This window comes from Polypterus senegalus, chromosome 17 (genome assembly GCF_016835505.1).
Source record: "Polypterus senegalus isolate Bchr_013 chromosome 17, ASM1683550v1, whole genome shotgun sequence".
In the NCBI taxonomy this organism is placed as follows: Eukaryota; Metazoa; Chordata; class Cladistia; order Polypteriformes; family Polypteridae; genus Polypterus; species Polypterus senegalus.
In genome coordinates this window covers 98,379,708-98,394,143 of record NC_053170.1, presented here as the reverse complement: position 1 = coordinate 98,394,143, position 14,436 = coordinate 98,379,708, and the positions used below count along the sequence as shown (strand labels likewise).

The window sequence follows — 14,436 nt, the reverse complement described above, 5'->3', positions numbered from 1 at the left end:
CTGAAAACTGATATTCTGTTCCACAGAGCAATTCAATTATTACTAGCTGGGTTTCAGGGTAACAGAATTCCTGGGTTCAAAAATGGCCAAAGTAAAACTGCTTTCTCAAGAAACATGCCATTATTTTATTGTTCTGCAAAATGGAGGTTATTCCATGTGACATTTCACAAACTGAAGATTTCATTTGAAAGGTGTTTGTTACTGTCTTGAGAGAAGATGGCAAACTGCATCTAACCAGGAAAAGGCCCAGATACACAACTGTACAAAAGGATAAGCACTTCAGAGTGGCTGCATCCTTAATTAATACACAACAGATTATCGGTGTCAAATGCAACAATGAAGAGAAGACTCTGGTCTTAGAGGTCAAAGAAAACTGGAAACAAAAAAGGGCAATGGGATAAAAGTTTGCAATCATCCAGAAATTCACTGCCCAGTGTCTGTTCTTTTGGTCATTTTAAAAAGTTTTCTTTTTACTGTAAAAAAACATTACAAAATCTGGGTGGTTCCAAACTTTTGAATGCTAGTGTGTGTATTAGTTAATAAAACAGAAGAATACAGAAAAAGATTTGAAGCACAAAAAAAACAGATGTTAGTCCAAAAGAGAACTGTCTTAGTGGCAACAAAATGGCTTTTGGTTGTGTGTGTGTGTGTGTGTGTGTGTGTTTGTTTTTTTTTAATTTATAGTCTATTGGAGGAAATGATGTCACTGGGGTTGGAACCAGAAGTGATATTGACAGATCCAGGTGGGATTTCTTTCTGGTGGTCAGCAAGAGAAGCAGAGAAAGGGTTATTACACACTACCACCCCGTGGTCCACTGTGAAATTACAATCTTTTGAACCCTTTAGCTCACTTCCATGTGGAGTGAGCTGAAAGCCCTGTATAATGTGAGGAAATGGCAAAATAACAGGCACAAAGGGTTCAAATGTTCCAGAAAGCTTGTGCACAGTTAAATAAAAAAAAGACTAGTGAAGTTTGTTTTCAGGCTCCATCTGAGCACCTCCTTCCGATTGACTTGGGTCTTCTATACTAAGACCTCAGAAGAGGTGGGGTTTGTAGGAGAAGAGAGCAGAAGTGAATTCTGAGCTTTTCTCTTTGTTGAGTTTCTAAACTGTGGACAAAGAACAACACATCAGTAGCCTCTCTTGGCTTGGGATTGAATTTCTTACCTTTACAGGGCCTTGAAGGTGACTCCTAAACGCTTGTACCTGACCATGGAATTAAAGCTCATCGTGGCTGGATTCCTGCCTTGTGCCTGGTCATGTATGAAAAGGCGCGGTTTCCTCAGTAACCTGTTTATGCACTAAGCAGATTAAAAGTGTAGAAGGATAATCATTCAGTCATTTATGTTGTTATACCATTAGATCTGGTAGAGGGTTCTGGTTTAGGGGGCATCACAACACTTGGCTCAGGACATAATTCAGCTGTGTACAGAATACCAGCTCATAGCTGATTTACAGTGAATGCAGTGTGTATATTTTGAATATATATTAAGATGCATAGTGTTAATACACAAATGTAGAATCATTTACTGAACAACAGTTTTAGTTACAAATTAAATGCACAACATTCTTTAGGAGGACGTCCTGTCTGTTTTCCAACAAATTCCAAAGAGGATACAATGCATGCATAGTCAGGAAGAACACTTGTAAAATGTGGGTCCAGGGATGATACTAAAATGTTGCTTCATGATATCCACAATTACTAGTTCAGTGCAGTCTTTACCAAATGTTTGACATACTTCAAGAAGCATATAGCAATAAAAGAATTTCATAAACAAGAGTGGTAAATACTACTCTCTCTTACAGATCCAGAGATGAGAGTTCAGTCCTCAGGTCATTTATTGTGAGATGATGTTTGTATAATCTCTAGATATCTACTAGAAGGTTCTTTCCTGGGACTGAGTATGTCTCCCGTTTGTGTGCATATAAACACATGAAATGCAGTACTATTATCAGTTAACTTAATAAAACATTTTGGGTTTTAATTTATTCTTTCAGAATTTATAGCTTTATAGTTGTATTACTGTCACATGTACTTACTGATAAATAGCTGCAGCTCTTAGCTTAAACTTATTTTTTTTTTATCCTGAACACAATGCCCAATTACAGTGCGATACCAAAATATATAACATTTGAAAGACAATAACTATTTATATAACAAATGTTTGACTTGGTTTGTAAACTCATCCCCATTGTGCTCACACAGGTATGACAGAGCCAAGCTGTCGCTGAAGGAGATTCACAATGTGCAGTATGTCTCATGCATGAATCCTACATCTGGCAGCTTTACCATCAATCCAAGACTTCAGGTATTTTGTTATCTTCAGAATGTATTCTGATGATTTACAACAGCTTCTGGGTGCAGAGCAGACAGGCTGTCTGGCCTAGAAACATAAAGGATGAAAATGGGGTGGTGTGTGTAGAGGATGGAGTTGTGCTTGGAGCATGTCATTACTGTAGTGGATACCCACTGAGTGAGCTGTGCAACTCATCAAAAGGTAATTTCAGCTCCAAATAAGGCACCTGGTGTCCAGACTTAATTTATATGTCCTTTCATGGCCAAGGATATGAAAAAGGACGGCAATTGGGAGATAGTGATCTCAATTTTCATTCAACCTGTAGGGTATGGATTTGGGGAAAAAAAATCAATGTATTTTTAAATATTTATTATTCAATTTCTTACACTGATGATTTCCCTTCAAATTTTGTGATATAAATGTATTTCTACCTTACAGGTTAAATTAAAAAAAAAAAAAAAAAAAGTGCTTGCTAACTTTAGCCTTCCTAGTCGGCCCTTACCTTATTTGTGTGAGTGAGTGAGTAAGTTTCATATTCTGAGGCTTGCTGAATAGAAATCATTTTATTTTTTAAATGATTTCCATCTTCACAGAGGCTGTCTTAAACCTCCCTTTGGACTTTCCGTTATATCTGCTGTAGAGATGATAAAGGCAGTTGAGCACCAAAGGAAATAAGTGGTTAGTGTCGGGGCCACTTGTAATGCATGTGTATTAGATTATTTATTGTTCCTTTAATGAAAAAGGAAATTCAAGAAAAAGATCCATTGCCCAAAACGACTCATGTTTTTGCTGTCAGCTTCAGATGAAATGTTTTTCTTGTTTACATCATCCATCTTGCATCCACATTTGCTGCTGTTCCTGTCTAATATGTGGTTACTGGTTATGGGGACAGGGAGCAATGGAGTCTCAGTTAATCTTTCTACATTAGACCATTTTAGTCTTTGTTCATTTTCTAAAAAGGGCTACTGTAATATGACACCTGTTTCAAGAAATCTGGGAACAAAGTAGGAACCCACCTGGAATGGAACCACAGTCTGTTGCAGGGCACACTCATACATACACAAGTTCAGTTGTACTGGGACATTTTAGAGATGTAATTTAATGTTTTGAATAAACCAAGGAATGGGGAGAAAACTCATGTAGGCATGAAAAGGACCAGGACCTGCACAAAGGAAGTGTGATTGAGAATCCCACTCCAGTCCATGGAGGCATGTGGCAGTGGTGCTAGTCTCTTCAGCACTGTAACATCCCAAGTCAGTCTGCAATATTAATCAAGCTATTGAAGTGCATTTAAAACATCCACATATAAACATTCCTTATTCCCATTGTCTTATGGTCATAATTGAGCTTCTCTGCAAGTTAAAAAGCTGAAATTTGACATGGTTATAAATTAAATTATCAATTCCAAAGAGGAAACTGCAGAACCCTGGTAGTTTTATGTGCTTTTTTTTGGTAGATATTTAAAAGTTTATTTGGTATACATAATATTGTTCTTACAAAATGTATTTTTTCATCATAAATAGTTCCATGCGGAGTTTTGAGCTAGCACCTTTTTCCTTAAATTCACTAAAACCTGCAAGTTAGTTTAATCTGTGTATCTAAATTGACTCTGTGCATGTTGGTTTTTCTAGGAGAGTGGGTGCTACCTGAACTGGACCAGAATTGTTTCCTGATTTACTGTAGAGATAGGTTGAAGTTGTTTCTGAAACTGTATTGAAATACGCAGAGTAATTAAATAAGTGAAGTTCAAAATCCCCAAAGATCAGGATCTGAAAAATACATTAAAGTAATTTTCAAAATGTGAAATGGCCCACAGTGGCATGGTGGCACAGTGGTAATGATGCTGCCTCGCAACAAGAGCTCATGGTTCACATCCCAGGTGTTCCCTGTGTTGAATTTGAATGTTCTCCCCATGTCTGTGTGGGTTTCCTCCCATAGTCCAAAGATATGCAGGTTTAATGGGATTGTCAATGCTAAACTGGCCTGTGGTGTGTGTATATACGTGATTACCCAGTGTCATTTGTCGTGAATTCTTCCATGTTGTTTTTTTTAAATAAAATCCCTTTTTTTCCGTCAAATCAATTTTTGATTTAAAAAAAAGAATGTAATATATTTAACAAAGGTCAATCATTAACACTGTGTTAAAGTAGCACTGTGGTTAACACTGCTGCCTCCCACATCCCGAGTCGGGGGTTCAGATCCCAGTCTTACGTTTCTCTGCTTGGAGTTTGCATATCTTCTGTGCCCATACCTTGGTTTTCTGAATTTGCTCTGATGAGAGTAAATATGGCTGTGTGTGCAAATGTGGCCTCCAATGAGCTGGTGCCTCATACAGATTAGTTTCCTGCTTTTCATATTTTACTGCCAGAATAGACAAGCCTAAAGTGGACTACAAAAAGTTTCAAATCCAATGGATAGATATATAGAGTGCATTCTATCAAATGTTGTTAATCAATTTCAAGCTCCTTATCTGTCTATGTCATTAGTAAAGTTTGTAATCTTATTTTGCTCAAGAACTTCTCGTACTGTTTGGTGTCTGTGTTCAGTGAAGAGCACTATACAGAAATAAACTGGACTGAATATTATTTATTCTTATACACTTTTTTTCCCCCTCAATTTCTTTGTCTTCATGCAGCGCCACTTCTGTGTATTTGCCCTTTCATTTCCTGGTGTGGATGCCCTGGCCACTATCTACAACACCATCCTCACCCAGCACCTGAAAACTGGCAATTTCCCCGTGGCTTTGCAGAAGACTTGCTCTCAGCTCATTAATTTGGCGCTCGCTTTTCACCAGAAGGTGGCCTCTATATTTTTGCCCACTGCAATCAAATTTCATTACATCTTTAACCTGAGGGACTTGTCAAACATCTTCCAGGTATGTTGCATTCCCTGTTTTACTTAAGTGATGGCAGCTTTTAATGTGGCTGTAGTGCTGACTTTTGAATGAGCAGTGTCCCAATGCATAAAACTCAACATTTGCTATGCTCACTTGATTAAAGGGTTAAGCTGGGTGTTGTCTTAAAGAATTTACATCGGATTATCCATTTTCAAGGCCTGCTTACCATAGTCAGAATCTTGGGAAGCTGCCAATCCCAAGAAGTACAAACTATCCTAATGGAAAAAATAATAAGGAAACAAAGGAGGAATCCTTTTAGTCTCCTTATTTTACAGACTTCATCAGAGGTTACCAAAAACCCCTTTATATAAGCAGTGATTTTTTTTTTTTTCTCCCCGTTGAGATTCTTACTATTGGCTTGTTGTTTAATGAAACATACTTCCTTTTGTTTAGTTTTTAACATGGGATACCATTCAACACAATTGATTATAACTTTGTCTCTAAATCCTTATTTAACCAAACATGAAATCACTGGTGATGGAGGTGACAGTCATTGCAGTTTGGAGTTACAGAGGGCTATCTGTTTGAAATCGGGACTCTTCAATTAGACTGTGCCTGTTTGTACCCTCTGGTGAGCTAATCCCCTACTCAGGCTTTAGCTTTTCTTACTTCAGTCTGCTTCTTCTTCCTCATTGAAAATAGACCTTATTTTAGATTACATGAGCATACATACAGTAATAATTATACAGTAATAATTATAACATTAAAGTTAAAATTATACTGTGCTGCAAAGAACAGTCATTTGTTTTTTGACAGATTGAGCAATTTAAGCTAATTTGCATTTCTTTTTAAGCTATGAATACCTTTTTATTTTTTTATCTTCATGGAATTGGAAATATATGAATGTGTAATATTTATGTAATATATGAAAATTTATGTAGGTATACTACATACATGAGTATAATGTGGGCATATAATGTTTAAGTAATAATTACAATAATCAAACAAAAAACAATTAGTCTGTATAACACTGTTTCTGGAGAATCGCATCCCATCATCTACAAGTTCACGGATGCAGTGGAGGTATTTACATACATACTTTACAACTGGAGCACATTCAGGTTCACTGACTCGTTCATTGAGTTAGAGGTTGGGATTGAGCTATTCCTTGGAGTTTTAAATCCAAAGACCTTACAAGATGGCTCATATATTTTCACCATTCTTAAGGTACATAATAATATATATGGAGTGCAGGGTTTTTAGAGATGTATACTGTCTTACACATAGGAATTAACATTAAAGTACAAGTAAGGAAAGATTTTATTCTTAAGCTCTTCTCACATGGGTGAGACCTTATCTGCAGTTCTGTGTGCAGTTCTGGTCTCCAGGCTACAGAAAAGACATTGAAGATCTAAAGAAGAGCAACTAGACTGATTCTAGGTCTTCAAGGTATGAGCTGTGAGGAAAGATGTTAGGAAGTGAACCCTTCCAGTTTAAGCTAACAAATTAAATGTGATAGAATTGAAGTTTTTAAAATCCATGAAAGGAATTTGTACAGTAGATCCCAGTTACTTTAAAATGAGTTCTTTAAAAGAAATGAAGGGACACAATTAACACACACACATTGTACTGGTCAAGCTTTAGAACACCTCACTTTTTCCAGTTGAAATGCAATGAATGACCCAAAATGGTGAAAAGTAAACTGCCAGAAGTTTAAATATAAAGTTTAGGTTGGCAAAAACTGAGAAAAAATTAAATTTCAGAATAGTAGAAGTGGGCCGCCTTCAGGGAACTACTAATAGGTTACAACCTAGAGCTGTTCTGCAGCAGTTAAAGTAAATTAAGTCTTGCAAATTGAAGAAAATAATCTGCACAGGTTTCTCAACTGCTGTTGATTTTTTAAAAAGCATGTGTCTGACTTAAAGCAGAGTTGGATTAAACTTTCTTACTAAACCCTCTGAAGTACTAATTGGACAATACTCCAGTGATAATGACTAGAAAACAACAATTAACAACTGAAATGAGGCAGAGCATTATAACCCTTAGAAATTTAGGCCTTTCTTTCAGAGAGGGAAAAAATATCAAAGTGTCAGTGAGTACAGTTGTGTCCTACTCAGTCTGAAGGCAATTGGAAACTGGAAGAAACTCTGATAAGAGAAAATCTGGCAGACCCAAAGTCACAACCCAATCAGAAGACCAGTTTCTGAGGGTCAGCAGCTTGTGTGATCTCAGGCGCTTCACAGCACAACAGCTTCAATCACAGCTTAGCAGTGGAAGTGCCGGCTGCATGGTTGATAGGACAAGTGGCAGTAAGAAAACCATTCCTGAAAGTACAAACATGAAGGAGAAAGTGTGATGGTCTGTGGGTCTTTTTGCTGTAGGCACAGTTGGTGACTTGCACAGGGTGACTGGCATTCTGAATCAAAAGAGTTACCACAGTTTGGCTGTTATATCAGCTTAGAAAAAGTCACTTACACAATTGTACAATAAATACCACAAATGCACATTCATCCAGTTCAGCATGATGCCACTTGCTGGACTGCGGGCGTACAAGGTCAAATGGAATATTTGAGAACTATGCCCTACTCCTGTGCTATTGACCAATCCTGGGAATTTTGGTGTCTCCCCTGGTATCTTTCAGTGCATTGCTAGTATGCCATTTTGTTTTGCTTTAATTGGACAAATTCTGATTAACCTGGTAATACATTGTAAAGTGAATTTAGTTTCCTTCCAATTTATTTATTATATTACCGAAGAACTACTCAAATATTGTTTAGAATTTGGCAGGCATTTATTAATGTTGCCCTCAATTAAGCATACTGAACCATTGCTAACCTTTTGGATATTTCTGTACCTTTTGAAAGATTACTTCATATAAAATCCTTTTCTCTCTCTTTTCTGTGTGAGTTTGGGAGGTGAGTCTGATCTAATTTGAAGAGAATGCAGTACTCAGTGTCTTACTGATCTGTAATTTATTCATTGTAATGCAGACCCAAAATCAATAAAATGTATTTTAAAAATTTGGAAAGAAATTAAATGAGGAACTTTATGAGAATTAATTTGAAGTTTTTTTTTTAGAATCTGGCAGGCATTTATCATTGATGTCCTCAATTAGTTGAACATGCTGTACTGTTGCTAACCTTTTGGATGCTGCAGTTTTTCTGGGTGATTGCTTTATATTAAACCTTTCTCTTTTATCTTTTAATGAAAGGGATAGCTGAATTAAATAAAATATGGCACTGAATGTTTTGTTGATCTGTAATGTTTGCATTGTAATAAAATCTTAAAGTTTATGTAATAGCTATTGCCTGCCAATAACTGCATGCAATGAATAAATATATACTGTATAAAACGAAGCAGTTACCACATGAGTAAGAAATATTCCCAAAAAAGGTATATAAGCTTTGAGAATGGGAAAGGGGTTATACAAATAAAATGTATATAATATCATCAAGGGAGTAATTTAATTGTTCAGATTTGGTTTATGTTGTGGGTCTCTTACAGTTGGGTAAATCCACACAGATGATACAAGTGGTTACGCATCATGGCAGGTAATTTCCAAATGCTCTTCTGTGGCATATCCAGCACACTGTTAATGAATTAGTTTAGTGTTGTTTTTTTTTTTTGGGGACTAATGGATTACTGCATTGTTCACATTATCTTTACATACATTTTTTTTGAAGATGGTCATATATCAGTCCAGGTTGATGCAGCCTGATACTGATCAAAGAAATGAGTCCAGTGGATTGAGTCTGTTACTTTAAAATGAGTTCATTAAGAACACGGGGACACAGTTGGAAACTTGTTGAGAGTAACTTTCCCACAATCATTAAGACGTTTTTCTTTACACAGAGAATCAGAGACACATGGAATGTGCTACCAAGTAGTGTGGTGAACAGTTGGAATTTTGGGACTTTCAGAACTTGATTGGATGTTATTTTGGAAGAATTAAGTTTATAAAACTGGTGAGGTTTGTTGGACTCTCATCTAGATTGTTCTGATGTTAAAAAACATAACTGGCAATGGCAAGTAATTAACGACAGGTGCCATTATTCTGTTTTTAAATCATTATTCAAGGCAATAACTTGATCCTCCATGAAGGGCACCACATCTCTATAGTCGGTAGAAGGTATGAGCGTGGTTGCTGTGGCATTCTGCCCTACTTTTGAACCCTGATTTGGTGTGTTTTTCTGGATTCTTCGCCATAGGCATGAGAGCCTTCAGACTGCATTATCACCTGCATTATCCCATAGTCATATTCATGTGGCCAACATATTGAATAATGTTAAACCATTCTCTTTACCTGACATGTGAAGAACCCTATGGATTGACCCAGTTGTTTGTATGGCCTTTGTAAACTTAAGTGACTGTTTAATAGTAGTTGCTTTTTTGCATTGCTGAGTTTATATTGTGTTTTTCTGTGTATTGTAGGTAGAGTATGTCTGTATCTAGTGTGTGTGATACTGTGGATACAATAAACATGGTAAATCTATGTACAATATGTATATAAAGTGTTTGTCTCTGTAGACTGTATCTACTGTGCACTTTCTGGTATTCTTAACTAGCATGGAGTTGGCATCTCTGTGGACAGGGACTGCATGATCTCAGTTAGCCTTGTTCTATATTGTGCACATCTACAGTAGTTTGCAGCCATTTTCCAAATGCTTATTTTTTTCAATGCATACATATGGCTTAATAAAGCTCAAGCCAGCACTGAGCGCAAAGAACCAACCCTGAAGGAAAAGTCCATTCCATCACATAGCATATAAGATGAATATACCTGCAAATGCTAAGACAATTTGGAATGATCAGCTAATCTAACAGGCACAGTTTGGGAACGCAAAAGTAATTGGGAGCGCTGGAAAGCACCAATGTGAAAATTTACAATAAAGGAATATCAGTAGGAAAGACTTTGAGCTTCTCATTCTAACCCAAGGTGTCAGCAAAATTGCTATAAAACACATTATATGGTTTAAGAGCTAATAGGTGAGGGCACCTCTGGAGGGAGCTGACTACTTGTTCTTGGGATTGGAAAAGGCCGACTGCTGTTTCAATTGCTATGAATATATTAAGCTTGCTTCATGTGTGTGCCTTTTAAGCCACTGCAGAAAGCAATTGCAGGCTGCAGTCAGATTCTCAATATCTCCCTCTGAATTATCTTGAGTTTTTATTGCAGTGTAAATCAGCTTGTTATCTTGTGTTGCTCTGTATTGTATTCCTTCTTGGTTTTAAAGCTCCTTATCATTGTGCTTGCAGTGAGGACCACCACATAATATAAAGATTAATTGATTCATACAGTACCCCATATATGCTAAGAATTGAATGTCTGGGATGTTATTAGCTTGTAAGCCGTAGCCGTCCTCTCTGCAAGTTTGAATTTCAGCCTCCCTTCAATGATTTTCACTGGAAGAGGAGGCTTACCTAGAGGCTCAGTGTAAGGCGTTGCACTGAAGTGAAGCGATTGAAGCTGCAGCTGTCAGTTCTGTTCTCACTTTTGGTGCCACAAGTGTGGTCTGCTGAAGTACTTGGAAGAAATAAACCAACAGATAAATAATGAAACAGATTCTTGAAGGATGGGTGTACGTGAGAAGCCACTGTGAACTAGTCAGTAATATAGAGCTGGGATTTTTACATTAGTCACCTAGAATGTAAAATCAATTACAGCTGGAGATGAATAAACCATGTCAGATGAAAAATAATTTTGTTAATTGATGTGTTACAATCATCTGTTTTTCACCTGTTTTTCAAACTGACGAATAACATCATTAGACCAGTACTGTAGTGTTACTGTAGTTCTAGCCATGTCTGTGAAGCTTGAGGTAACAGTCTTAGCAGATATGTTCATGACTGTCTGTCTGGGAAGGAAGGTTAGGACTGCAGCAGTAGCAGCCAAATCAGCTGTAAATCAGGCTCCCCCTTTCTTTGTGGTGTTTCATGGGAGAGCAGTTTTTAAGGCTTCTATCTAACTATTAGAAGATCAAAAAGATTTTTATGAGGATAGATAGGAAGGAACAAATCAACTTCGAAGGGAAATTTCACTTTTTACAGGAGGTCAAGAAAGATAACGAATAGCAACTTTCCTCAAGCACACACAAGAATTACAAAAAGAAGAAAACTTCTGGCGTAGCTAAAGACAAAATGGCATGCACAGTGAGGCATTTTAAATGAGCATTGCTGCATATGTATGTGTGTGTATACAAACGCGACCAAGAGCCGTAGCAAGGTTTGGGGCAGCCACCCTTATATTGTTTCCTGGCTGCAAAACTGAAATAAATTGATGTACTGAAGTGTACAGAACTAAGGGGATAGAGGAAAGGTGGCGGCTTTTAAAGAGCAGTATAGGAAGTGACCTCAAAAGGGGTCAGAACTGGAAGAGTCTTCATCCATAGGCTCAGGCCTGGACGGGATGTTAAAAGAGTTGGAGCAAGAATTCATGTCCTCAGGGCCAGGTGGAATTTCCCGTGAATGGTCTGCAGAAAGGCGAGAAAAAGAGTCCATGCACTCAGTACTTCCCGGTCTGGCTCGGAATTGCTCTCATTCAAGACCTTTAGCTGCCACCCAAGCGTATGTGTGTGACAATGTATTTTTTATATATATATATATATATATATATATGTATGTATGTGTATGTATATATGAAGGTATATATATATATATATGTATACATATATGTGTGTATATATATGTATATATATATATATATATATATGTATATGTATGTATATATATATGTATGTATGATATATATATATATATATATATGGTGTATATATATATATATATATATATATATATATATATATATATATATATATATATATATATATATATATATATATATATATATATATATATATATATATATATATTGTGTGTGTGTGTATAAATAGCACCTTCTCTGTCTGTCTATCAGCAAGGTGCTGGAGTGAGTAGAAGTGTCTCAATGATTTGTTTAATATATGTTGAGTTGTGCTGTCTTAATTCGTACACTTTGAATTGCAGGTCCATCATGTTTGCAGGCATGTTTTTTTTTGTACTTGCTTACATACAATTAGTTTCATCTAAAGTGGCTACAAATCACAAGAACATTAAGATTAATGCCAGGGTTCCAAACAAGGATTAAATCACTGTTTCATGCTAGAAGTGACTTGGGAATTAAAATGTTTTTGGGTGCTCTTTTGAAAGCTGTCAGTATTTTTCCATCAAAAAGGATGTGTGATCTTCCAAATGGATCAGCTACCTTAACACTATGGTGACAGTTTGTTACTACACTGCTATACAACTTGCTATTGATTAAGCTGACATGCAATCATAACAGCAGAAATACAGGCTCAAATTAATCCAGGTTTGACATTATTGCTTAAGTGCAAATCACTGAGGTGCATAACAAATAAAATTAACAAAGCATTAAGTTCATAAGGGCAGCAATCATGACTAGTAAATAAAGTTATAAGACATTACATAAATACTGCTAGAATGTACATTTCAGCCTTCTAGCGTGAATTAAAATGAGAAGTGGCGGCTCTGCAGTTTTTCCAAGAAATTTGTGTTGGGTTATGCAGCTCTAACCCTGAGCCTATCACTTCATTAGCTTGTGCTCCAATTGTAGAAATACATAGAATAATATAATTTTGCACTTCCAAATTGATGTATTAGATAACAGCATAATTTTAAATTATTTAAAATTAAAAATTTCAAATGTATTTCTAGTGAAGGAAGTACGTCAAAATGGTTTTGCTGTCCTATATTTCTAGCATCACTAAAAGGACCAATGAACACCTAAAGTTTAGACCTGACTGACGTATGCTTTGACAGTCATCCAGAGGTGCTGCGTGCAAATTTTCTTCCCATCCAGAAAGCCAATACATGATTTTTGAATGAGATGCCATCCTTATGTGTTAGTCAATAAAGTTAGATTAGTAAGGAAAACATTACGGTAACAAATTGCAAATCCAGTGGAGCTACAAGGTTTATATGCAAGCCCAAATACAGTAATGAGTCAATCAGAAAGAGAGGAGCAACACTTTTGCACATGTTAATACATTATTTACAAAAGCAGTTTACAGGTTATACTAAAAATGTTAAATATTGATTTAAATTCATTCGGGTGGTGTGTTGTGGCTTTCATCTGTCTTAAGGGGCTGAATTAACAGCACACATCTGCAGAATGAATCATGGGTACCTTCACATAGTGAACAGTATGCCTGTGATTTAAGGCTGACAGCTGCAGGATGTTTGTTTCAAAACAATATTCAGCCCATTGGAAATCTATTGTTTGTGTGGTATTAGAATAGGGGTGTTTGTTATACCTCGGAGCTGTTAAGGACAGCCTGATTGCCACAAGCAGTCCTAGGACATCCTGCACCTTTTATTTTAAGTGTATTGTCATGTGACAATGATGAAAAACAGCCTAGTTCATTACTTTTTGACTTCGCTGTGTCCTGCGTATAAATTTCTTTTATTACCTACTGTATATGCTGCACATGGATGTCTTTCAGGCCTATTTATCCAGAGGCATGAACTCAAAAGTCATTCATCCATGCCATGACCCCTTTAGTCCTTTTTAAACTGATGAAATGTTTGAGAGTATACTGTTGCAACAAGCTTAATGTAGGCTCTTGTCTTGAATGGGGCACAAGTTATTCTCCTGCGTGTCCACATGCATAACAACTCACATACAGCAAGTGCAATGCCAGTCATTCTGGTCACATAAATTAGGATATAGGCAGATTCTGGAGTCCCCTGAGTTAGCTGTAGTGTACAGTAGAATATTACAAAAATCTTCAGAACAACCGGCCATTCACCCCCAACAAAGCTTGCCGAACCTGTCTGCCTCATTCCTCAAAAATATCAGGGCAAGTTTTGAAGGTCTTTGAAGTCCCACTTTCTATTACACCACTCAGTCATTTATTCTGTCTCTGTGGGCGAGAAAAAAAAACCAAAAAACTTTCTGATGTTTGTGTGAAATTTTACCTTTAGCAAGTTTCCAACTCTGTCGTCGTGATCTTGTTGAACTCATTTTAAAGACACAGCCTGGATCAACTGTACAGTTTCCTTTTATAATTTAAACCACTTCAATCATGTCAGTCACTTGTCATAGCTCACTCCTTGTAGTCCTGAATCAGCCCAGTTCTGCTTTTTTTTTTTTTTTTTTTTTTTAAACCCTTTTTTTGGTTTACTTGATTCATTGTGTGGCTGTCACATGTTGGGGTTCATGTTGAAAGGCTTAAGCTGAATTTCATACTGTGTTATGTTGCAACTGGGTGGTCATACCTGTTCATGCACTCCTAATCATTATAATAA

The 14,436-nt window shown here is 36.7% G+C and overlaps 1 protein-coding gene across 1 annotated transcript in view; it reads left to right on the top strand.

The window, feature by feature from the left end:
• The window catches only part of dnah9 (dynein, axonemal, heavy chain 9), a 262,350-nt gene that overhangs the window by 102,092 nt on the left and 145,822 nt on the right, over positions 1-14,436 (top strand). Inside the window, exons 41-42 of the mRNA XM_039739325.1 lie at positions 2,207-2,309; positions 4,933-5,172. Coding sequence (XP_039595259.1) covers positions 2,207-2,309; positions 4,933-5,172 — 343 coding nt within the window. The remainder of the gene's footprint in view (positions 1-2,206; positions 2,310-4,932; positions 5,173-14,436) is intronic.